We start from the raw sequence: 25,461 nt of genomic DNA on the forward strand, positions 1-25,461 counted from the left end.
TCTATCATGCACAGAGACTCCACCAGGCCAGCCTCCTTTAAGCTTTATTTGGTGCTGTCATAACGAGTGTGTGTTTTTCTTTGTCTTTAAAAAACCAACGGTGTTGTACACGTTCCTGGATAAACTGCGGACGACCAGATGCTCTCAAAGGCTTCATTGTTTCCCTCTTTGATTCCGCTTATCCGTCCATTGGGGCTTCTGAGTGGTACCGAAGATTATGTCCATTTTTTGTTTGCATAAATACACCCCATATATGTCGCTTGGTTGCTGGTTTTACCACTTCCGAGGTCAAGAAAGGATACGAGGTGCCTGCCACATCGTCCATCACGGTTATTTTACTCTGGTCTATTTCAACATTTTTACAATTCTTTGATCCGTCCTATAAGAATTATTCTACGCATTCATTTCTTTTTCGACTTGGTGGCGCTGGTTTTTTGATGCCTTTTATTACCCGGTTCGGAAGTCACATGCGGGTAGCTTGCCCTAAGAATATGCCCAACGGACCATTGATGTACACCTTCGAGCCTACCCTACACACGTGAAGTACTTACAGAATGGAAAAGAAAAAATCAAGTGACTGCAACTATCTGAGCCGCTCAGTCACTATATTACAGTTACAGACTTTCTGCGATTTGTATTCGTTGATAGGAACCGACGAGAGGAGTTAGGGTTTTCTATTCTTGCCAATCACGAGTGACATGCTGTATGCAATATCCAATCGAACCTTGTCACGTAATAACAGGCAATGGAAATACCCAAGTCAAAAGCCTGATGCACACCATCAGTCGAAACTAAGAGGTAGTCTAGACCCCAACTCGGTACCATAAAACCAACAATTTGGCGAGTCTATGGGCGTGTTTTCACTAATCACATGGAAAAATGCATTGTAATGCTACAAGCTATCTAACTAGTGTCGATCCAGGGACGCGAGTTGTCCTAGCACCAATTCGCCACGATTTAGGCTCCTAGCGCGGTAGTTTTTCTTTCACACTCGGCACCAATAAATTGTAATGATGCCTCGATGAGCACTGCTGATCCTTTTTCATCATTGCTTGCGTATACCAACAAGTAGCATCTAATAGGTGATTGCTTTTTCTACTTCTAGATCAAGTAAACAGTCGATCAGAAGAAGATTGATAATGTGATTACCGGACAGATTTCTCCACTTTCTCGAGTTGTACTACATACATCCCAGATGGGACTAAGCCTACATACAGTAGTGTCCTGCAGACCATGCAGGGATCTCGCATCTGAAGTGTCTGAGCTCCAGATACCCTGTGGGCCAATTACATACCCGTATCATATCCATAACACCTCTGGCGCATGAACAGGTTGTTACTCGCAGATCTTATCATTGATGGGCAACACTCATCGTAGAAAATTCTTAGGATCCAAACGGCGAAGAACAAGGACCTTTCTAAGACTCGTAGCCGAAACATCCCGAACAGAGTACTATTGGACTTTTTTGATAAGCGATCGTATTTGGTAACCTCGCTTCTTTCGAAACATTTCGAGTTAGCCGGACACCTCGTGAAGCGGCTAAACATATCGAATGATTGGGCTGGATAGTGACTTGGTGGTTGGTAGACTAGGTTAGGATTAGGTAGGTAGTCAAATTACCTTCCCCCACTCGTATGTACCAAGAAATAGTTGCTAAGAAAGTATAAAAATGTACTCGCTTTGATTGAAGAGTGGCTTATTGGTCAAGCGACTATACCTTAGTTACTCCGACCCAACCTAGAACTCTGAAGAATACGAAAAACCGATCTTGTGAGAATAGCATACATAATCAAACAGGACGGATCAAACGTGAACTATACTATCTAAGCGGGCACTTCGACAGCCACCGTCTCAACATGTACTGTACTCGAGTTCTTTGACACCTCTACGCTAGGAGTCTCTTCTTTCTTGTCTTCCTGTACTTCTGTTGTTGCTTCTTCCTCTTTCTTGGCCTCAACCTCAACCGGGGTCGGGAAATCAATCTGATCATCGTCCAGATAATTCACATCAAATGAACGTAGCTTTTCGGCAGCGGTCCAACCATCGCCAATCCAGCCGTTGGGGTTATCGTTGATGTATTCATATTCAAAGTCTTCCCAACGGGGGTTGCTGAATGTCTTAAGGGCGTGTAGGGATGATCCTGTTGACCATGTTAGCTGCAAAGCATGAAACGGGGCCTTTTTGAGGATTAAGACTTACCAGGCCAGACCGCGATAACGCGTCCATCTTCTTTACCACCCTTGTACCAGCTACGGCACTTTTCGCTAAACACGGTTTTGCTGAAATGTTGCTCGCAGTGTTTTGTAAATCGCTCAACGGCTTCCTTGCGAGGTACCATTGAGCGAATGTTATCGCGTTGCAGCTTGGCGACACATTTTGTGATGTAATCAATCTCATTTTCGATCAATAGAATCAAGCTTCCATGTCCGAGGGCGGCATTGGGGCCGAGGCAGATGAAGTAGTTAGGGAACTCGTTCGTAGCGAGAGAAATGTATGTCTCTGGGATGTCTTTCCACTTCTCGGCTAGAGAGATGCCTTTGCGACCTGTCATGGGGAAACGGGGTAGATAGGTAGTGTCGAACCCAGTTGCGCATACAATGACGTCGACCTCTCGGTGCACACCATCTGCTGTGGTAATGCCAGTTGAATCAATGCAGCTGATCTCGGTCTTAATCACGTCCACTTTTTCGTCTGTGAGGGCTTCGAGGTAACCAGGACCAGGCGTCAAGCGACGGCAACCGGGTGGAAATTCCGGAAGTATTTGGTCCAACAGCTCGGGCTTCTTGGCTAGACGACGTTTCATATTCTCTTTGAAAAATTCTGGGCCTGCTAGCTGTTCAGGTGTGTCTTTGATAGTCACCCAGAAGCCATTCTGGAGGTCATGTTCGATGTCTATATTTCGTCAGTAGCCGGTCGATGATTTAGGCCGTTCAAACTACATACCCTTCCTGAATTTATGGTATACTGCTCGGTCGGATTTGAACTCTGCAATCCTCTCGGGACTGAAAGTGACTATTCGTAGTCAGTTCACAGTTCACGTAAGACTAATAAGGGCCAGACTCACTGTTGTCTTTGTTACTTCCTCCTATTTCGTCAAGCTTCTCACGAGCAAAGGTCGAGGATAGCCACGTCCGGCCACGGGCATAATGGTCAATGTGACTGACGTCTGGAAGCATTGCTGGTACTACCTGGATACCACTTGATCCGTTGCCAACCACAGCAATTCGTTTGTTCTAATGCTCGTTAGCTACTAGCATATCAAGGGTACCTAGACGTGTACCTACCTTGTAATCATATTCCTCATCCCACGCAGCTGTGTGCAAGAGCTTACCCTTGAAGTCATGCAGACCAGGGATAGCGGGCCATTTCCAGTTGTTCAGAGACCCAGCACACGAAATGAAAACATCGCACCAGTCATCCCACACAAACCCATCTGACACTTGGACTTTGATATCCCATCTGGCGAGCTCATCATTCCAGTGTGCCGCGAGAACCTTGTGCTTGAGGTAAATCTTTTCCATAGCACCATATTTCTTGGCGACCTTCTTCCAGTACTGGTGGATCTCTTTTGCGCTGGCGTAGAATTGTGACCATTCAAGGTTTGGTTCGAAAGTAGCTTGATAGGTGTGGGAGGGAATATCTAATTACAATGGATTAGTATACATGCTGAATGACCTATTGTGCCTTTTGGGTACTTACCACATGCGCAACCTGGATACCGATTTTCATACCAAGTACCACCAATATCATCATTCTTTTCCAATACAGCAAGATCAATGTTCTTGATCTTTTGCGCTAGGCGAATGCAGGTAATGATTCCTGATATTCCTGCTCCCATCACTCGCACCTTGATAGGTCGCGCATCATCCACCGCTCTGTTTTCAACAATCCATGGCTCGCTCTGAACGCCATTTGACGTGGTTTCTGTAGCCATGATTCCGCTTGAATTTCAATCACAGTTAACGCGGCTTTGGGGTGGGGTGTTAAAAGCAAAGGGATGCGTTCGTGAGTTTGACACAAAAAAGATTGACAGCCAAGGGGATATCTAGGTCTTTTATCTCACAATCATAAACTAGAAACAGACGATCATCTGAATCAGGTGGTGCGTTTAAGCTACTTCTTTCGGGGAGGTGGCATGGCAGTTCAAAGTTGCTTCGATGTCTGAGATTAATGCTGGTATCAAGCGGCACACCAAACTGCTTTTAGCACGTACCCCGCTAGCAATCCAGCCACTAGCAGTCAATATTTCTGGGTTCCGAGCAACGACTGTATGCTTAGCAAGCTAATAAGAGGCGATATAAGCGTGAGGGGTTGATCCGGGATGGATACCTACTACGTGTGCGACGCAGGTGGATATAACATTTTCTTCAGATGGCACCTCCTCCCCGTGACAGTTCGTTTCGCCAATCGCGTTCTTGAATCTGCGCCTACTGGAGACTTTTCTGAAAGTTAGGCCCATTCCCTTCTTGTCTAGTTGCATTTGAAGCCATACGAATGGCTCGTCGGAAATCCCCCTTCTCAACGACAACTCCCCATTCTTCCCCGAGCTTTCCCCGACATTGTCAGAGCGGAGTGTGTTAGATAGTTTGGATGTGGGGATTATCTATCTGCTGACAATTTTAGATCGCAGTTCTCACCGATTCGACAGAATTGGGGATACTGATTGCTTTGGTTGATTGTATGGAAGAGGTAGAGTTGTTTCTTTCGGGGTTGCGGTTGGACATCCTACATAGGAAGCCACGGTACTGTTAGTCCGTCCTTGATCCTCGTTACCGTACCTTGCCGTACCTTGCGCGCTCCAGCACCGTATACGGTATTCGCGTGTAATTTTCTTGACGTCGGTAATCTATTACTTACACAAGCCCCGGCCAATGAAGGAAGGAGGCTAGGCCGTGGGTCAGTGCAACAGCAACCATTGATTGGTAGAAATTGAAGGTTTGGCTCCACTGTAACCTCCCCCGCATCGCTTAGTGAGGTTGACCCATGGGGTACATCGGGGGGCTTTCACCATTACGACCACCACTTGGCACTAAGTAGATTTAGTACATCGGAGTACGGTTTCGGGACGATTTGTACGGTTATCATTACGTTATGACAGTCACCGCAAACTTTGATATGATACGCCCATATGGATATGGTTGCTTCCTTGGACTGCGGAGGTATTTGCAGAAGATTACGAGGGTGTTACAGTCACCTTTTATTTTCTCGATGATTGCAATATCAATGACCAGCTCGCTTAAAAGCTGTACAATTTCTGTACTCAAAAGTACAACAATATTGCTAGGATGCTTTAATGGATTGGGATTGATTGTATGAAAGGGTAACATAACTACTACGTAGTAGACAAGCCTCGAATACATACGCTGTTTAAATTTCATCGTGTCGATAATACAGAGTTTGTAATACGCTAGTCCAAAAGAGGCTAAGCGGTATCGTAACCCGCTGCAGTTGATGATCGGTTGTGGCGGGTTGAGGCACAAGGGTCCTGTCCTACTTTTGCTTCTTCATCGCCTCTGCCTGTGTATGCCAAAGACCTACGATCTGTGCATGGCATAGCAATTGTTCTTGCCCAATGCATTAAAAACTTCGTCAATACTCGCATCCTCCTCTAAACAACTATCGTTGAAGAAAAGATCTAGCTCCTTGCTCTCGCCGAGGCCGCCTCCAAATGTCCCCCCTCCATCAACATCCACAGTCATGACGAAACAGACCTTGGACAAGAATTTCCGGTGCAACATCTGCCAGCGAGGCTTTACTCGTATTGATCATCTGAAGCGACATCACTTGCGTCGTAAGTATTTATTTATTTTGCTTCCTTTCATCGCCTTATGCCAAGTCGCAGTAGAAGCAACTCTGACCAATTGCAGACTCCGGCGTGAAACCGTACTCATGCATATTTTGTAATGAGGCATTTGCACGATGGTAAGTTTGTTTCAAAACAATACTCCTTCGTAGCTGACGAAACAGCGACAATCTGCGAGATCACTATCCAGACTGCGCGCAACGAGGAGATAACCCAATTCCAGAGACTGGGCAGCGAGGAAGACGTCGTCATGCTTGTGAATCGGTATGTCAGCTTTTTACACGAAAAAAGAAACAGCTACAGCGAGGTCTAACTAGTTATAGTGCACTTCTATGAAGCTCCGCTGTGATGGACAAAGTCCTTGCAGCTCATGTGTCAAGCGGAATCTCGCGTGTAATAATACCGGCAAACATAAAAATCCCCGGGTTGAGTTACCTCCATGTACGACCGTCAAAGATGAAAGTATGAAGAATTTCTACTAACTTACATGTAGCCACGGAGAATGCACTTCTGAAAAACGAAGAACTCGAATCTTCGGATCGAGGATCCATCAGTTTTCTCCTAAATGGCGGCACAGATAGTTTCACCGAGAGGTTTCGTCTCCCACCACGCAGTGATCGTGCCCGAGGCACGCTATATCACACCCAGAAAGAGTTGGAAGAGGCTACAAGTCCCGCCAATACCTATTCGCTAGATGGCGCTACTCCTAATCTCAATACGGGTTTCTTTTCGGACTTTGATGACCTGTCAACATTTGACGAAAGCTTCATGTCTTTTATGACCGGACCATTCGCTGAATCTCAAAAATCTATGGTCGATCCCTATTCAGGCACATTTGCTGCACACGCACTGTTGCAACTTCCAAACCATGACCCGAAAGTGGACTTGGCTGACGATTCATCGTTCTACGAAACGGAAAGCGCCTTCTCGAGCGCCCTCATTCAAGCCATACTCGCAAAGACATGGACAGTGAATATGGATGCCAAGGCACAACAAGAAATTTCATCGAATCTTCATTTCCTGCTCACGACACGCCGCATCCATAAGTTCGTGTCGCTGTACTTTTTGTACTGGCATATCAATTGCCAACTCCTTCATCCACCGTCATTCAACATCGAGCAGGTTACAATGCCTTTACTCGCAGCTGTTGTCTTTATGGGCGCCATGTATTCAAATGAGGAACGTGAGGCGTATGTGGCTCGGCGAATGATAGACTTTGCCGAGCTGTATGTGTTCTCCACAGACGTCTTTTCTAGCGAACACGAAGTCAGCTGCACGTTTGTTGGTCGGCCATCGACGGAGACAGAACGCAAGGATTGGACTCATTTCCAGAACCTTCAGGCGGGATACGTGATGGTAGTCACCCAATACTGGGCGGGCTCAAAGACAGCGCGGAATAGGGCGATGGAGGCTCGTTTCAATGAGGTCGTTCTCGTAAGTCAAAATCTTCGTTGCTATCGTTATTAAAAGGCTGTTGTTGCTAATCCCTATCAGACCGCACGAAGAATGGATCTTACACGCTGTCAGCATCTTCCAGAAGATCGAATTCATGAGACGCTTTGGATTCAGAAGGAGTGTCGTATCAGGTGGGTCTGCCGATGTATACTATACTATCTTGTAAGTTTACTAATCGTTATAGGACTATGAATTTCATCGCATTACTCGACTGCGCTTTTTCTTTCTACTCGAACTTTCCCTGTCGCCTTACACCTTCGGAGCTGGAATGCGACCTGCCATGTGAAGAATCAGTTTTCAACTGCGAGCATCCTTTTGCACAGCTCAAGTTCCGATTTACCAGAGAAACGACCGTTTATGACGCTTTTCAATATCTGTTCGACGACGAACCGGAAACATCAAACTGTCAGCATGGCCAACACCACTCGAATTATTGCAAGCACAGTCCTTCGATTGGCACAACCTTTACGGTTACCGACATGTTTTTGATGATACATAGTACGTTGGCTGTTCCTCTAGCATTTCAGATGCAATTGTGCTGACCAAGGGCTTAGTTCTTTACTCGTACATCAATTCACACATGACAGTCATGGCACCAATAATACGCATTCAACAACTCAAAAAACAAAAAGACCCATCGGCAGCTACCACTAGATCGATAACAACAGACGATCCCGTTCTCGTGAGCATCCGAGCAGCATTGAGTCGATGGCGTACATTATGGCTTAACTTGAAGTCATGCATCCCAGCAGATGAATGGGCTGCAATGGGCTTCATGAAGACAGCGTACAATTTCTGGCAGGTGGCCAATTTGCTGATTACGAAGAAGCATAGCGTTGACGTTATCATGCAAATGGAGGTCAAATGCGAGGATAAGCTGGAGAAGTTGAAGGTGCTTTTGCAAGATGATAATGATTGATTATTTTCCTCATCTTCTAGCAATGTCGGCTTTTTCTGCGATGTGATTTGAGGAGTTGGGGTATTAGCATGGAAGAATACCACTTTGTCTTACTTGGTTGACTGTATGGCGTTAGCAGGAGTGGGTAACTATACTACAAAATGTACCATCTAAAGTTGAGTTGGTCCACGTAAAATGAAACTATGATTCCAAGAAATTTTTGTCCACAGTAGATAGGTATACCACATAGGTACTACTTACTCCGCAGTACGTAGAAAATGGTACGTGGTGGATACTTCATGTATATAGCTCTCGTGACTTCATCTCCCCGATTAACCTTCCGCTGATCGGAATAACCCCGTGGAGAAAAAGAACTGCGGGGGTTAAGCAGCTTTTTGCCATGAGGAAGGAGAGTATACGGAGAATTTTTTTCGAATGGAATTTATTCTGTGTGTACACCAATCAAAGCCGTAGAGATTTACTAACTTGGATTCCAGGTGAAAGGGGCCCGAGCATCCCTGCAGTACAAGTACTTGGAACCACCAAAGGAATGAATGTGGGACATTGGTTTCTATAGAAATAATAACCGGCTTCCGTGACTACTACTTAGAAGAATACCATTGCAAGTTCGAAAGCATTACATTCAATTGCTTCGATCAACTGCCAAAAGAAGAAAAGATGGCCTCCCAACCCGAGAAAAAGGTCTTCATTGTGACAGGTGCGCATACCCCTCCGAAGGAAAGTCGAAACAAGAAGGATCATCCATTTTAACAACTCTACAGGCGGCGCATCAGGCATCGGCCTCGGTATAACCCGCTACCTCATCACCCAACAACACCCAACGCTCACCCCAACACACATCGCCATCTTCGACATCAACGCCGAAACAGGCAACAGCGTCGTATCATCCTTACAACAAGAATACAAATCCACCTCCAGCGCAACAATCTCATTCCATCAATGCGACGTCTCGTCATGGGAGAGTCAGGCTGCTGCTTTCAAAGAAGTGGCGCAGCAACAGGGGAGAGTGGATTATGTTGTTGCGAATGCAGGCATCACAGAAAAGGGAGATTTGTTGGAGAAGGAGGCTGAGCCGTCAAAGCCAGTGTTGGCGACGTTGAATGTTAATTTGGTTGGTGTTGTATACTGTTCGTCCATCCTTTATTTCCATATATCCGCAAGAAAGAGCTCATGGCTAACATCTGCATAGCAACCAAACTCGCTGTCCACTATATCCGCAAGAACGGTTCAACCTCCTCGACGAAAGGAGGAATCATTTGCACAGCCTCAAATGCTGGAATCTATCCATTCCCCATGGCTCCGATGTATGCTACGACGAAACACGGTGTAGTCGGACTTGTGCGCTCCCTTGCGCGGCCGTTGGCTTTGGAGGGTATTCAGATCAACGCTTTGGCGCCTGCTGTTATTGGTACCTTATCCCCTCTTTCCCATCAATTGACATAAGATAAGATGCTAATTGTGTCTGCGGTAATAGAAACAAACATCGCCTCAAGCCTCGATCTATTCAAAAACATGATCATCACACCCATGTCCACAGTGATAAAAGCAGTAGAAATACTGTTAACATCAAGCCCCAGTCCTAACTCGACTTCCGCAAACGCAAAACCACTACCCGAAACGACTATATTAACAGGTAAAATCGCCGAGTGTCATGAAGGCAACGTCACATTCGCCGAACAGCCGGCGTACGTGGATGAGAATACAGGGAAGAATATTGAGATGTTTTGGAATTTGGGATATGCTTGATTTCATTGCGTTGCGAGATGGGTGATTTAAGCAGTGCAGTTCAAGGAGAGCAATGAGTCATCGACCTGTATATTGTTAGTTAGAAATGGTGTAAATATTGTTTCCAAAAAAGAGGGAGAGAAACATACATTCGTGCAAATCGCTTGGTTGTACCCACTGGGACTGACGACGTTGATATTTTCGGCGTAGATGTCAGAGCATACCTAGACATTCCTCTCATCAGTAACCATATAAAAATTGGAAATATATGCTTGTAAATGTGAACATACATTCGGACTCGAGCAAACCAACGTCGCAATATTTTTTCCTTTTTTGGTACTTGTGACACCACTGAAATTCTTGAAATGGATATCCGTAATGGTCAAATTGCTGGGATACTCGTCACACAGAGTCTGATTACTCTGACCGTAGCACTGGGTCAACTCAATAGCCCAGTCCACATTATGGATAGACATTGTATCGTAGGTTACATTCCTTACGCTGCCCTGGCCACCGCCGCCTTGGAGGCTGGCTTCTAGTTCAGAGTTGATCCCGGGCCAGACTTTAATGCGGGCACCATCCTGTACAAAACACCATTAGGTATATCCTAGATATCAATAGGAGGAGAGAATGGGATTACGAACAGATGCATTGAACATGGAGATATTATAGACGAGAATGTTCTCGACAATGTCGACTTCGCCGGGATATTGGCCTAGGGAGCCAACAGAGATGCCGTGAGACCCGTTGCAGTGCAGGTTTTGGACAAGGATGTTGGTACTATTGGGCTTGAATGAGACGCAATCTGTATTGATTCAATCAGTATCACTGTATACAATCTTAGAGGAATCAAACACGTACCATCGCCATTGTTGATCACGGAGTTCTGGATAACAATGTTGTCCGAGCGATAGGTATCCCTTCCACAAGTCAGTATACTTCGCAGTACAGATAATCCGGAAGGAGAGTGCATACCATCCATCCGTATTCTTAGCCACATGTACACTTGTACTATACCCCGAAATATCCAATCCATCAAACACCACATTCGACGAATTAGCAACAATATGATACCAAGACGGCGAATGTCTCAGTTTCAATGGTCCAATGGAACCGCCTTCCAGACCAATAATACCCATCAAGATGGGACGCTGAAGCGTAGCGTTTACAGCAAACATATCATACCATACTTGTCCGTTGCCGTCGATTGTGCCGCCGCCGTATATGTTGACGTCTTCGCCGCCGAGTTGGAAGAACGTGGTGGAGTTTTGAAAGACGATTTGGAATGCATTGTTGATCCAGTAGTTTGTGTCGTTGGTAAATTGGATTGTGCCGGTGATATCTTTTATTGAAATCAGCACTCATTTGTACGATGAGGAAGAATATCTAGAGAACTCACCGAGGTCGATATGTTTCAACCACTGAATATCCAGCGCCGTGCCAATTGTATAATCCTTATCAAAAACAACTTTTCCACCATTGTTGCAGGACTTCAATGCAGCGAGGATGTAATCAGAGTCATCTTTACCATTGCCGTGAGTCTTGACTTTGCACACTTTGTTGCGCTTTGCTGTCTCGGGGAGAGGTTTGAATGCACATTTGGGTCCGACTTGTTTATTTCGTGAGATGGATGGAGATCTTTCGTCAATTGAGGGTACTGCTAATACAGTAGTAGCTGCGAGTAGCAGTTGAAGAGTGGAAGTGAATCTCATTTTGGGATTCGTATCTCAGGCGCCTGCCTATGATCGATTGCAATTCCTGGAAATCTTTTTCTCTCTCTCGAAATTCTCGGGGTAGCTCCAGGCCTTATATAACCGGGTATACCGGCCTCAAATGAAAACAAATTGATCAATCAATCAGTAAAACATATTTAAAATCGATTATTCTTTTCAAAGACACTCAAAACCAGGTCCATGCTCCATATCATGGAGAATTATGTAGCTGAATACATGGTTTAATCAGCTGCGAGTACGCAGTATGCTCCAATAGGACACACAAACCCCCGGATTTACTTTTCATTCGGCCGTAGCAACAATCCCCCCAGAAATGCGGAGAAGCTCTATTTCCCAACCCCGTTTAACCGAGATAACGTACCAACAATATATTGAAGCTGTGAGGCTTAACCCTAAGTCCGGGGGCAATGTATAGAGAGTTGCCTGTTGTGGATTAGCGGGTAGGGTTTTGGAGGACATTGGGCGTTCTGATTGGGGGGATTTTTGTAGGAATAATGCCGATGGGTGGAATTTTGTGTAAAGTAGAAAGTTTGAATTGATGTAGGGGAATTTTATTGCATTTATTTATGCGAACGTGTGCTTTAATGCTTACAATTGTTTGGTCTAGAATCTGTAGATGGCATGAACAGCAAATTCGGGCTGAAGCAAAGGGGTGTTGTTTTACACTGGCTTATATCGCATGGAAATCTTCTATGGCGATATACACTAACTTATGTACAGATTCTTCCATACTCTATTAGAAAGCTTCTAGAGCTTGATCGTTCCATCTACTTCTCGTCAGTTCTGCCGCAAAGTTGAATGTCATACCAAGAATAGGAGTATAACTTACGGTAAGAATTTCCCTGTCAATGACTTCGGCGCATCAATCACCGCTCTAGCAATGACATGACCAGGTTGTTCAGGTTTGAGCAATTGCCCATCCTTATGCACCGTCGTGAACAGCAAATGAAATTGAGGGTCCATAGTGGTAACAAGATCTTCGCGTATCTCTCGCTGCATTTCGGTATCAACTAAGCCCGGATCGATTGCCACGGACGTCACGTCGGGCTCTTCTGCCGCAAGAGTTAGGGCAAGATGGTTCATGGCTGCTTTGCTGGCGTCGTATAGACCCCAGCCCCTGAATGCCGAGACAGATGCCCCGGGTGAAGTGAAGACGATCCTGCCTTTGGATTCACGAAGGGGAGGAAGTGCGGCTTTGACCTGTAGTGATATGAGCCTTGCCATGCATAGAGTCCGGCGATCAACTTACAAAAGCCACCAAGCTAATAAAATTAAGATCCAATCTCTTCTTCCACTGTTCCGGGTCCGCCTCAGCAATATTTCCCACTTGGCCTAGTCCGCCGTGATTGAGAACCAATCCACCAAGATGCCCAAAGGATTTCAATGCCAGATCGACGGCCTTTGGCCGAGAGAGAAATCCGCGAGATCACCATTCAGCACCTCAACTTGCTTGGCATACTGGTCTTTGAGTTTTTGAAGGAGCTCGACGCTGCGGGCAATTACCACCACGTTATGGGACTGAGGCGCTGTGAGGAGATATTTGGAGCTTGCGAGACCGATGCCTGTACTGGTCAGCTTGAGGAACTAGGACGAGCTAATGAGATGAGCAATCTACCTCTCGAGGCACCGGTGACGATGAAAGTCCTGGGTGGCATAGTAACTAAGAAGGTATCTGACCTTAAATGTCCGTTGAAGGAATTGGAATTGATACAAATGAGAAAAGAAGCTGTCTTTCTTGAGTGGAAGAACAAGAGATGGTGCAATCTATAACGCTATGAGGCATTCTCACCGGAGTAAAGAGAATAAGCCAATCAGTGAGAGGAGACGTAAGATTTGAACATGAATAGACACATAGTCCAGATAGCCTAGCACTTTTAAATTGAGTATTGTCAATATCGCTGCTCAGTTATGAAGCTACTGTCAAAGTGTAGAACTACTACGTAACTTAGTACTATATAGAGTCTACCCTGTTGACGGTTACTAACGGTTAGCTAACTAGGGCAGGTCCCAAATTATGTTGTCATCAAGGCTACAGAAAGAAAGCACACCGATCAGTCTGATGGCCACCTCATTCGATGATTGATGGAGATGGTCTCCAGCTGGCCGAAGTGTTAACATCGAAATGGCATTGTGGGGGCCGATCGTTATAGCGTGGGTTGATATTAGCCATATCATTGCTAAAGTGAGAGGGTGGTGGTCATATTTTGAAGAAGTATACGTAGTATGAGTATTTTTTGCAGTCTGAGACATGTCTCGTCTTACTTCGTGCTTCGGATAGCTACAAGGTGACAGAGTATGGTGAGACTCAATGTTCGAGTCAACACCGATGGCAAAAGTAAATACTGGAATGAGTAAATGGTACCAGCCAGAATTTCATTTCTGAATGGAATTTCTCCTTCCTCAACCATGAATGGGAATCAATGGCGAACTGAGGCAAATGGGGCCAAGAAGAGTAACGCGCATTCCTGAGGCAGCCACATTTCATTCGGGAGGCGCGGCCCATTCACGTGATCGACCCGGCCCAGCCGTAGGAGGGAGCCCGAAACGCAACCTGTACCCTTTCCTGCAACTCATTCTAGACCTACCTACCTACTATCACCAACAAACAACCACAAACTCCAACTCTTGCCAACGTATTTACGAGTGAGGACCTACGTGGAATAATCGTCTTTCGCACTTATATCACTCAACGATTAAACGATTAAGAACTGCGACCACTTGACCTCCTTAACTCGTATCGATCGCTGCTGAAAGTCAGGAGAGGCTTCGCGCTGTTATCTACCGGGTCATCGAACTCCTCGCTTCTTACGTCTTTTCCCCTCTTCGTTTCTCCTTCAATCCATCATAATGGCCGACCGCGAACCTCCCTATGACCCTTATATTCCCGCCGGTGGTGCTGCTCCCGGGGGTAGCGCAGCTGCTGCACCCAGTGGAAACCAGAGGACTGCAGCTCTGCAAGCTGTGAGTATTGCCTCAGCTCCGACCGTGTCCCGTATGACTTGCAAGGACGCTTTTCTGTTGAATAATGATCTTGCATGCTATACGAACATGCGGTTTATTGTTTTATATCGAGTCTGCCATACTAATTGAAATGACTAGCAAATCGACGACACCGTTGGCGTCATGCGCGAAAACATCAACAAAGTCTCACAGCGTGGCGAACGTCTTGACTCCCTCCAAGACAAGACCGACAATCTAGCTGTATCTGCGCAAGGTTTCCGCCGAGGAGCCAACAGAGTGCGGAAACAGATGTGGTGGAAGGACATGAAGATGCGCGTCTGCTTGGTCATTGTGGTCATCATTTTGATCATAGTCATTGTTGTTCCTGCTGGTGAGTGGCCAAATTTTGCGGATTCAGTGGTATTCCCGACTAACTCTGAACGATGATAGTTGTCGCAACCAAACACTCATAACTCCACGAATGTCTCGACGAAGTGTCTTCTCGTTTTCTCCATCCCAGCCTTGATTTTTCACGAGCACTGTTTGTTTTCTTTCATGGGGCCAGAAACAGAGTATCGGGTCGTTTGAGAGCGCGCGCTGCACAGAAAACAAGTCCTGCACGACATGCACGACCTCATCTTGCAAATAAATTATGACCCGGAGTACTCCTCGGATTTTAGTATCAAGTGCATACTGTCATGATCCTCCCCCATCCTCATCCATATCCACATCCGCGTTATTATTCTTACGTCCACGATTCCAGTCGATAATCATATCTCTCCCAAGTTGCTATATATCCCGGTCTCAACAGCAACTTGTCACGGAGAAGAAACGAATCGTGGTCCCTCCCTCCAAACCAACCAATCCTTGTACATGATACTTTTGGCGAATGTTTGTGATTTTGTTTTTCCAGTCTGTTTGTTTTTTTCCTTGTGCTTTTTTTTGGCTCTTATGCAAATTCTAATGAGATAACCTGGCGGATGGAAACTTTCGCGCTATGATTTCGTTCGATTTTGACTCCAGACGTTTATCTGTATTGTAAAAACACGAGCTCCATTGAAGCTTATGATGGTACAAATTCGACACGAGCCTGAGGTCATACAGTCCAACCCAAGGGCTGGGATTCATCGAATTGCCAGTATAGCTTTTCTATGGAAGGCGTCTAAGTTACGTAGCGCTGGGTAGCTCCTAAATTCAGCAACGTCCAGGCCCAAAATGGCAGTAAATACGCACATCATGCTACAGTAGCCGACCTACACCAGACCATTCCTGTCTATTTGGTGCTACATACGTACTTAGCTTAGTCCCAACTTTGATAGAGACATCTCCGAACGTCGGAGCATCCAGAACCCGCCTGCCATGTATTCCATCCATACACTCGGCTCTGGAAACGAGATACGTATTATAGATTGACTCATAGATATGGCTTCGTAGATGTCGTGATGTCTGGTTGTGAATGTATTTCTAGAGTTTGTTATAGGGATCGGAATATGTCAAAGGGCGTGTTGTACCTACCGAGGGATATCTTGCCGTGAAATGTCTTAATATCTACCCCTAGAACCAGAGCATAAATACCTGCAAGAAACAGGACAGAACAAATATGTCATTTATTCCAAGATCAAACAATAAGTTAGTTAACTAATCAATCAGATAAGATCTTTGACCATTGACCAATACATTTGCGAGTCTCAGACTCTCAGTGCGAAAAAAAAAAGACCAAAGAAAAATTTTGGAAGGACGATGACTCCACACGGGACTAAGAGCCTAAGACTCCGACACCGCCCAGCCTGGCCACTTAAACACGCCTATGCCGCATAGAGAGTCATTTTTCGCCTTCTTTCCCTAATCAACCACGAGGGACACCGAAAAAAAATCCCTCTGTGCGCCGTTTATTACGCCCAATTGATTGTTTCGCTGTCGAGTCGAGTATTTGATTCGATCCAGGTCTTCGCTTTCTCAACATATTGTTTGAAGCTGCCGCATGCTTGGTGCTAACAAGATGCTTGCTATCCGTCCTGCTGTGCGGAGGGCCATTGTGACTCAATCACGCCGTGCTATCTCCGCACCGCAGGCACTGGCTTTGGGAGCTCGTCGCCCTGCTCGACTTACAGCTACGACTACGGCATACAGTGCATCTTCGCAAATTCGTTCTTACTCTCGTCCCGCTGATCCTCAATTCTCGACCCGTTCGACCGTGGTGCAGCTGCTGAGCAATATCGGCTCCAAGCGTGAAGTCCAGCAATACCTCTCCCATTTCACTTCGGTCTCATCTCAGCAGTTCGCTGTTATCAAGGTCGGCGGCGCCATCATCACCGAGCATTTGCAGACTTTGTCCTCGGCTCTCGCCTTCCTTAACCATGTCGGTCTTTATCCCGTCGTTGTGCACGGCGCCGGTCCCCAGTTGAATAAAATGTTGGAGGATGCTGGTGTTGAGCCTCACTTCGAAGACGGTATCCGTGTTACGGATGGTAAGACTTTGGCTTTGGCTAGAAAGCTCTTCTTGGAGGAGAACTTGAAGTTGGTGGAGGAATTGGAGAATATGGGTGTCCGTGCTCGTCCCATAACCACCGGCGTTTTCTCGGCAGATTACCTCGACAAGGAAAAATACAACCTGGTCGGCAAGATCAACAGTGTCGACAAGAAGCCCATTGAGGCTGCCATCGAGGCAGGATGTCTGCCTATCCTGACCTCAATGGCCGAGACTCCTGAGGGCCAGGTTCTCAACGTTAACGCAGATGTTGCTGCTGGCGAACTCGCCCGTGCTTTGCAGCCCCTCAAGATTGTCTACCTCGCCGAAAAGGGAGGATTGTTCAACGGTGACACTGGCGAGAAGATCTCTGTCATCAATTTGGATGAAGAGTACGACCATCTTATGACCCAATGGTGGGTTCGACACGGCACACGTCTGAAGATCAAGGAAATGAAGGAGCTTCTTTCCGACCTTCCTCGCACGTCTAGCGTTGCTATCATTCACCCAGCAGACCTTCAAAAGGAATTGTTCACCGACTCTGGAGCGGGTACCATGATCCGACGGGGTAACAAGGTCCACATCAAGTCCTCCCTCTCTGAGTTTGAGGATCTTGCTGCTCTCAAAGACGTGTTGATCCGCGACCGTGAGGGCCTCGATGCCAAGGCTACTGTCGACCGCTATGTTGAAGGTCTGAAGGACCGTCCTTTCAAGGCATACTTCGACGAGCCCATGGATGCTCTGGCTGTTGTCCTTCCTCAGCAGGACTCTGCCTTTGCACATCTTGCTACATTCACCATCACAAAGGCTGGATGGCTCACAAACGTTGCCGACAACGTTTTCACCAGCATCAAGAAAGACTTCCCCAAGCTCGTCTGGACCGTGAAGGCCGACGACGAGAATCTCACCTGGTTCTTCGACAAGGCGGATGGTAGCTTGTCTCGTGATGGCGATGTCCTCTTCTGGTACGGTCTGGAAGATGGCGACGAAGTTAAGCAGTTGGTTCTTGAGTTCACCAAGAATGGCCGCCAGATGTTCGGTGACTACAATCTTGAAGCTAGGTTGCATCGTGCTGCCCAGGCCGCCTTGAATATTGGCAAGACTGGTCAGCAGAAGCGCTCCTACTCGACGCTTCGTACCAACGCTCTGCAGTCGTTCCGTAGCGGAACCCAAGGCGCCTCTGGTCGACGATCATACAGCACCAATCCCAACCCTCCTCTTGGCGAGAAGAACGTTTCTAACAACCGCCCGTCTAAAGTCGCTTTGATCGGAGCTCGAGGCTACACCGGCCAAGCACTTATCAACCTCATCAACTCCCACCCAAATATGGACTTGCGCCACGTTTCTTCCCGTGAACTTGCTGGTAAGAAGCTCGAAGGCTACGACAAGCGGGAGATCATCTACGAGAACCTCAGCCCCGATGACGTACGCCGCATGGCTTCAAACGGCGACATTGACTGCTGGGTCATGGCTCTTCCCAACGGTGTCTGCAAGCCTTTCGTTGATGCAGTTGACCAAGGAGCAGACAAGGGTGGTTTGATTGTCGACCTCAGCGCCGACTACCGCTTTGACCCATCTTGGACCTATGGTCTCCCTGAGCTCGTTAACCGATCCACTATTGCTCGTGCAACTCGCATTGCCAACCCTGGCTGCTATGCAACTGCTGCTCAGCTTGGTATTGCGCCATTGGTGCCTCATTTGGCTGGACAGCCAACTGTTTTCGGTGTCTCGGGTTATTCAGGAGCTGGCACCAAGCCTAGTCCCAAGAACGACGTCAACATTTTGACCAACAATATTGTTCCTTACAGTTTGACGGACCATATCCATGAGCGTGAAATTAGCGCTCAACTCGGAACCAGCGTCGCGTTCATCCCTCACGTCGCTGTTTGGTTCCAGGGCATCCACGTAAGTTCCTCTTAGACCACTGATACTTCAAACCAACTAATCCTTCCAAAGCACACCATCAGCCTTCCTCTTAAAGAAGTGATGTCATCCCGGGATGTCCGCAACCTTTACCAAGACCGTTATGCCGGTGAGAAATTGGTCAAGATCGTTGGCGAGCCGCCTCTCGTCAAGGACATCGCTGGTCGTCACGGTGTCGAGATTGGTGGATTCGCTGTGCATTCGAGCGGCAAGCGTGTTGTCATCTGTGCAACAATCGACAACCTCCTCAAGGGCGCTGCTACACAATGTCTTCGTAAGTTTTTTCGTCTTGATAATCATTTATAACATCAGCACTAACGCGATGCAAACACAGAAAACATGAACCTTGCGCTTGGCTACTCAGAGTACGAGGGAATCCCACTCGAGTAGGCATCTCCTAATTGCGTAAGAGGTCGGTGATATGTGCAATAGAGTTGGTTTGGTTTCGCTAGAGAACTTGAATGGGAAAAAGCAGATTAGTTTTATGTTCTTATGGACGTATCTTGTTGTCAACATACCCGGGTATATAGTGTCATATTGTTATCGAATGGAGCTTGTGAAATGTTCAACATGGCGTGTAAGGTTCTTTCTGCGTTTAATATCTTTCAAGAGGTGGTCTCTCCAATCGTCTAACTTCATCGCTCCTTCCTACATGCAAACAGTCCCGGGCGCACCTTCCACTCACCAGGTGCCTTTCCATACCAGGTGACCTCCTTCCTTTTTTCCTGCTTCTCTTTTCTGTCCTCCTTCTTCTCCCTCTTCCCCTTTCCTCACTCTCGCCGTTAATTGTCTATCCCACCATGAGAGCCACGGCGTAGGCTATCCATCGTGTCTACGACCGTCTCCCAAGGGTACCTACAAAGCTCTGGGTTTAACCGTCTGCCATATATCTCTGAGGCATCCCCCGATCTATGGTGGCACCTTTGCTGTACCAATTTTTACGTGATCAAATAGACTTCAGCAGGTTACATCTTTCAAGCATCAAGATGTTTTATAGTCATGAAAGTAAGATTCATACTTGCTATGCAATATCCTCTTTCTCGACATACATGTATTTCAGCAGGAGCTAACCATACGTTCTCGCCTTTCTTGAAACCACAGTCCTCACATCCCAGAGACATGGTGTTGCTACCGTATGGTGAGTTTTGGGCAGACACGCTCCTTCCCAGCAGTCCTCATTTACTTCTGTCGATCATAGATATTGATCCTCGCCCTTTTTTTCTCGAACCTCAATTTTGAACTGAAATCTCACCTATCGGCAGGCTGGTTGCCACGCTGGGCCACAAGAGTTCATCCAAAAAGATCAACAGAAAAGCCATCTTGAACGTGGATGTCCCTCGAGCGTGTGATACCATCATGAGTCCCGAAGCTCCCATGGCTTTACGACTCCAGGGGAACCTTCTGTGAGTGTCATGTCTGACCGTGAATGAGCGTAAATCTCATGGATCTTCTACACAGATATGGCGTCACCAAGGTGTACAGTCGCCAGTGTGTCTACGCACTCGCCGACGTACAAGCCATGCTCGACAAGATGAAAACCGCACTCAAAATCGTCCATGGTAGAGGCCTGCAGGCAGATGCTGGCAAAGCAAGGTATGTCACGTCCTCTTTCTGTTCCCAGACTGAAACTAACGATACGTTTAGACCAGAAGAACTCATTGTCCCGTACGATCCAGCTTTCATTCTTGACTTCACATTCCCCGGTCTCGATTTTGAGTTACTCAGTCCTCTTCGCTCAATTTCTCCCCCTAAAGCAAACCTCGACTCCAGCCTGTTATCGTCCAACATGAGTATCTCATCCCACTCTCATATCGATCTCATTACCCTTCCTCAACTGGATGTTGACCCTTCCAACACTACCGTTGCTGGGTTTGGTGGATTCTCTTTTGCGAGTAGCAGTGCTCATTCTCCAGAGGGTCACAATCTTTTTGAAGCCCTTGAGTTGGATGGAGAAGATGAGGGAGTTCTTCTACAACCTGACTTTTATTTCGACGAGGACGGCAATATCGTGGATCTTGTCATGACAGGTGCCGCCATATCACCTGCAACACCCGTGAGACGCGGAGTGAGCCACAAAGAGACCGCAGATATTCTTCAAGGTCCACAGGTAATAAGTGCTCCTGTATTCGAGATTCAGAACATGCTAATTCAGTCTGAAATCCAGGACGTTGATATGATGGCCACCACTCCTGTGATCAATGCTCTTGACGATGCTCAAGAAAGTGATGTCCAAGAGCGCGCACGACCATCTCCAACCTGGGGCCGTCTTCCTGATCCTGACTATGTCGACGAAACTATGGAGGAAAACGTTGTTTCCAACCGGAAGCACCGATCCCCTAAGACGATGAAAATGGATGTGCTCACCCAAATCAGCCGCGACGAATTGCTACGGTGGGATCATGAATATCTGGAAAATATGTCCCATCTCGATGAACAGAGGGCGAATGTGAAGGGTCAAGCCCATGCTAGAAAGAATGCAGCATCCTGGATCACCGGGCGCGGCATTGGCTCTGTGGGTATAAGCATGGGTATACATGGTTTTGCCCATCCTCTAGAGTCATTCTGCGGTATTTCACTTCTCGTAGCTCTCTCGGACGAAGCACCTGTTAGCGACCAGACTCGCAAGCGCAGCTCAAGCGAAATTTCTCAAGATGAAGATGGCCGTGGAAGGAATGTCCGCCGAAGAGGTTCAGAGGATGGAATTCAAGTTGGCTTGGCTGACCCGCAGAAACTCACCATGCAAGAGGTTTGTAATGCAAGTGATCAACGATTAGTACTGTTCTGACCTATTTTATAGGATGTCGAACTTGGCCTTGATGCTCCGCCTTCTCTCCCCGACGATGCTTCATCTCAAATGCCATGGAATATCACGGCTTCGCTGCAAGGATCCGTCGCGGGCTCTTTTAGTATACCCCGTCCATTTGATAGTTATGATCTCTCATCTCGGCGATACCAACGTGGCTGGGGTAAACCAGGTAGTCGCTTCTCCAGCGCAAGTCCACTGGCGAGACGGGCTCTTCCTCAGAATCTATTCGGTCATGATAGCCTCAATAGCCTATCGCTCAGAGAATTTGGGGATTTACATGACGACGACCTTGGTGATTTTATCGGGGCTGGCTCTGGTATTTTCGCTGAGACGAATGACAATCTGTTCGAGAGCCAAGTCACGTTAGCTAGTCTCGATAACAATGACAGAAACTTCCTCGACTTTTTGCACACACGAGTTCAGGCTTCAAAGTCCGAACAAGGATCGCTTGCTGGTTACAAAATGACATTCTCCGAATTGCTGCCACCGGCCTCTACTTCTCGCGCTGTGGCAACGCAAGCGCTGTTGCATGTGCTGGACCTTACGACCAAAGACGTTATTCAAGTTTTGCAAGGCAAGCGTTGTCGAGGAGCTCCATACATTATTGAAGATCTGGACGAAATACGCCTCAGTATCAGAGATTAGTCAAAGCTCGGCAGGATTTTTAAAATGGCATCGGGCTCCTATTCAACTTTGAGTCTTTGACGACTGAATGCTACAGAAATATATTTACCAAGGCAACCTAACAGAGCGAGATGCAACAGATATACCAGTACTGATGGGAGAGCTTCGATATGGTGTATACGATCACAGATGCGCTAATACGTTATGTTTCTATTTGACATTTCAACACAAGGCATCTAGCTACGTCTTGATTTATTCTCTATTTATACTGTATTTGTTGTTCTGCGATGGTATTTCCAAGCTGGAACTAGTTGATACCTATTTCAGTTATGTATGTAATACCACATTCTCGTCACGGTTATTCATCAAACGGTCCCGCGTAAATATGGGTTATGACAAAATAACTGACAGTACTATAACTAGTTAATTGAGAAATCGAACAGTACCGCTAAAAACGACATGCGAGTTTAAATAGATCGATCTTTATTTCAACGACAATTCTGATTTTAACTATCAACAATAGACGCGACCATCAGTATCTGGTTACAGCCCTTTGATTCATTAACCGACCATAGCAATAAGCCAACACGATCATGTTCATTCGCTCGCTCGGTCTGAATCAGACATACAGTCGGGCGCCGGGGCCGACAAATGAGAAAGCCCGTTTACAGCACAGCCTTTCCGAGGCGCCGCGCTGTACTTGCTCACTGCTCACACAAAAGCAAGCAAAACTGCAATAGTGTCAAATCTCGAGCGATCGGTATAACCCTTGCCGCGATACGCACACTTGAGTCGCAGGATTTGGAAGCTTCCGTTCAACCAGGCCGATAATGTTATACGAAGAGTAATTTAACTACAACGTGGCCATCTTGATTATCGTGGGACTGACAGCTCGACCCAGATCATGGTCATCATCTTATCTGGTTATGAAGCAACATAGCTAAACACGAGGATGGATGATGGCTCGGATCGACGAATGTCAGACCGAGCATATGATACGTGCAATACGTACGGTCAGCCGGATTAGCCCATTGTAACCACGTATTCGTAATCAACTGGAGGGACACCGTAAGACAGATATGACTGTAAGACCGCCCAGAAGCCAATCACCGTGTGCGCTTGGGCTTTCTTGGCGTTATTACTGCTCCGTAATAACCGTGTTGGTACGTATGGCTGTTTCTGGACTCGTGGGGGGAACCGCACAGTCGCACAGTCACGGGTCACAAATACGCCGACCGCGCCCGGTTCTGTTCCAGTATTTCCCACCTCTTCAATTTTTTTCTTTCGCGTTTTCTTCCCCAACCTTCTCTTTTGCCTTACACACCTTACACATCAACTGTTGTCTCATTCGGGTCTCTTTGTGATTGCAGAGTGTATTACCGAGTCTGATTTCGCAATCAAACGAATCAACACAACTTTTTCTGGTCGGAAACACGAAGATTTCGACTATTTCCAGTGCGACACGCAAAATAACAGCACAAAAACAATGGGTCGTACAGTCGATCAGGAGGTGCATGCAGCGTTCGTCGAGTTTCGCGCTAAGGAAGACGACAAGGCACGTGACCCTGTATCTTGGTAATCAAAACACAACAATCACACTAATAAAATACACATACAGTGTCTCTCTGTACAATGTATCTATTGCCAACAGATCCGCGCCAAAAATACTTCCCGTCAAAAACAACATTTGCTTGAGTGTCCCGGTCTTCGAGGCCACCCTTCTGCCCCTCAGCCTCAAGCAACTACAACTGGCCCCAACGGCATCGGCGGCGCCAATGGTTATTCATCCACTCCAAATGGCCCTTCCGGCGGTGCCGGCGGTGCCGGACCTGGTCCTTCTAGCGCTCAGCTCGGCACTCCCAATGGAGGCATGATGTCGAATGGAGTCAATCCTCATGCTACACCGATCCAGACACCACTACAGAATTTGACGAATCGTCCTTCATTGCCCGCGCCTGGGGCTTCGCAAGGCGGTGGTCCTTCTTCTACTCCTCTATCGCATCAGCAACGAAGCCATTCCACTCCCAAGCCTAAGCAGAACCGTCAGAGTACCTCGGCTCTCCCTGCACCACCTCTTGACGATGTTCACGCCGCTTTTGTGGAGTTCCGCGCAAAAGAAGAAGACAAAGTGAGTCTCCCCTCCTCTACCTTGTGTGTTGGGTGTTTTACTTAAAATTATAGTGCTTGTCTGTGCAATGCATCTATTGCCAACAAGTGCGCGCGAAGAACACAAGCCGTCAACGCCAACATTTACTCGAGTGTCCAACATACTTGAATGTTATGAAAGATTCCATCCCTGCAAACAACCTGCTTCACACTTTCCCTGAAGGCGATATTGCGCGTTCGTTGCAGATTCCCGTCCCTAGTATTGAGCTCGATTTCCGCATGAGCATTAAATTGAACCCCAAAGTCAGTATTGGCAGTAGCCTATGGGGGGGACGCGATTGGGTTTCTTTCCTCGGTGGTCAATGGGCTGGTCGATGGGGTAAGGGTATTATCTTGGTACGTACCTCCAAATCGTGTCTGTTCGTGTAATGTGTACTAACGTGTTATACAGCCCGGTGGTCAAGATTCCCAAGTCACAGTCAAAGAAATGGCAACATCATTAAGCGCCAACTATGTTCTCCAGTCATCCGACGAACCACCAGCATACATCATCGTCAAGGCCCAGGGCTGGTTAACCGGTGCCAAGGATGTTCTCGAGAAACTTCAAGACCCCAACCATGCAGACACCATCAACCCTACCTCTTACAAGTACCGCCTTAATCTGTCCATGGAAAGCGGCGATGAGCGCTACGCGTTTGTCAACACCGTGATGTGGGTTGGCTCCGGTTGCCGTCGCGGCCATGAAGTCATTCTTGATGCTTTCCGTCTCAATTAAGTAGTCCTCGCTCGAGAGAATCACGGCAGTCTCGATGCTTATGAAACCATTCGAGGTAGTGCTATACTCTTTTCTTTCTCCTTTTTCTTTCATTGAGATTTGAGCCTCGACTTTTTCTTCAGATATAGTGTACGTCTCACGATGAATTCTTTTTTCTCTTTTTGTCTTCTATTGTTTTTCAACGG

At 46.9% G+C, this 25,461-nt stretch overlaps 9 protein-coding genes across 9 annotated transcripts; 6 read left to right on the plus strand and 3 right to left on the minus strand.

Moving 5' to 3' along the window:
• Positions 1-1,823: 1,823 nt before the first annotated feature.
• Positions 1,824-3,934, minus strand: EYB26_007252 (uncharacterized protein; the record flags this gene model as incomplete). Its single annotated transcript, XM_054266524.1, has 6 exons — positions 1,824-2,140; positions 2,200-2,892; positions 2,944-3,012; positions 3,065-3,233; positions 3,285-3,640; positions 3,700-3,934. 6 exons carry the CDS (start codon positions 3,932-3,934, stop codon positions 1,824-1,826), a joined length of 1,839 nt encoding a protein of 612 aa, XP_054122499.1.
• Positions 3,935-5,697: 1,763 nt separating this feature from the next.
• On the plus strand, positions 5,698-8,177 carry EYB26_007253 (uncharacterized protein; the record flags this gene model as incomplete). Its single annotated transcript, XM_054266525.1, has 8 exons — positions 5,698-5,791; positions 5,868-5,922; positions 5,968-6,067; positions 6,127-6,244; positions 6,297-7,237; positions 7,298-7,389; positions 7,443-7,756; positions 7,813-8,177. The coding sequence occupies 8 exons, from the start codon at positions 5,698-5,700 to the stop codon at positions 8,175-8,177; spliced, it is 2,079 nt and encodes a 692-aa protein (XP_054122500.1).
• Positions 8,178-8,834: 657 nt separating this feature from the next.
• Positions 8,835-9,923, plus strand: EYB26_007254 (uncharacterized protein; the record flags this gene model as incomplete). Its single annotated transcript, XM_054266526.1, has 4 exons — positions 8,835-8,874; positions 8,939-9,304; positions 9,367-9,585; positions 9,652-9,923. 4 exons carry the CDS (start codon positions 8,835-8,837, stop codon positions 9,921-9,923), a joined length of 897 nt encoding a protein of 298 aa, XP_054122501.1.
• A 26-nt stretch (positions 9,924-9,949) lies between these two features.
• On the minus strand, positions 9,950-11,614 carry EYB26_007255 (uncharacterized protein; the record flags this gene model as incomplete). Its single annotated transcript, XM_054266527.1, has 7 exons — positions 9,950-9,988; positions 10,052-10,126; positions 10,193-10,483; positions 10,547-10,707; positions 10,764-10,822; positions 10,878-11,244; positions 11,302-11,614. 7 exons carry the CDS (start codon positions 11,612-11,614, stop codon positions 9,950-9,952), a joined length of 1,305 nt encoding a protein of 434 aa, XP_054122502.1.
• A 757-nt stretch (positions 11,615-12,371) lies between these two features.
• Positions 12,372-13,290, minus strand: EYB26_007256 (uncharacterized protein; the record flags this gene model as incomplete). Its single annotated transcript, XM_054266528.1, has 5 exons — positions 12,372-12,402; positions 12,465-12,835; positions 12,885-13,034; positions 13,076-13,197; positions 13,251-13,290. 5 exons carry the CDS (start codon positions 13,288-13,290, stop codon positions 12,372-12,374), a joined length of 714 nt encoding a protein of 237 aa, XP_054122503.1.
• Positions 13,291-14,482: 1,192 nt separating this feature from the next.
• Positions 14,483-15,048, plus strand: EYB26_007257 (uncharacterized protein; the record flags this gene model as incomplete). Its single annotated transcript, XM_054266529.1, has 3 exons — positions 14,483-14,596; positions 14,735-14,966; positions 15,026-15,048. 3 exons carry the CDS (start codon positions 14,483-14,485, stop codon positions 15,046-15,048), a joined length of 369 nt encoding a protein of 122 aa, XP_054122504.1.
• Positions 15,049-16,574: 1,526 nt separating this feature from the next.
• On the plus strand, positions 16,575-19,355 carry EYB26_007258 (uncharacterized protein; the record flags this gene model as incomplete). The annotated part of the gene is made up of 3 exons (XM_054266530.1): positions 16,575-18,947; positions 18,999-19,239; positions 19,300-19,355. 3 exons carry the CDS (start codon positions 16,575-16,577, stop codon positions 19,353-19,355), a joined length of 2,670 nt encoding a protein of 889 aa, XP_054122505.1.
• A 596-nt stretch (positions 19,356-19,951) lies between these two features.
• EYB26_007259 (uncharacterized protein) lies at positions 19,952-22,416 on the plus strand (the record flags this gene model as incomplete). The annotated part of the gene is made up of 6 exons (XM_054266531.1): positions 19,952-19,970; positions 20,067-20,103; positions 20,228-20,368; positions 20,424-20,558; positions 20,610-21,711; positions 21,763-22,416. 6 exons carry the CDS (start codon positions 19,952-19,954, stop codon positions 22,414-22,416), a joined length of 2,088 nt encoding a protein of 695 aa, XP_054122506.1.
• A 1,465-nt stretch (positions 22,417-23,881) lies between these two features.
• Positions 23,882-25,276, plus strand: EYB26_007260 (uncharacterized protein; the record flags this gene model as incomplete). The annotated part of the gene is made up of 4 exons (XM_054266532.1): positions 23,882-23,950; positions 24,014-24,523; positions 24,577-24,897; positions 24,953-25,276. The coding sequence occupies 4 exons, from the start codon at positions 23,882-23,884 to the stop codon at positions 25,274-25,276; spliced, it is 1,224 nt and encodes a 407-aa protein (XP_054122507.1).
• Between the last annotated feature and the right edge of the window lie 185 nt (positions 25,277-25,461).

This window comes from Talaromyces marneffei, chromosome 5 (assembly GCF_009556855.1).
Source record: "Talaromyces marneffei chromosome 5, complete sequence".
NCBI lineage: Eukaryota > Fungi > Ascomycota > Eurotiomycetes > Eurotiales > Trichocomaceae > Talaromyces > Talaromyces marneffei.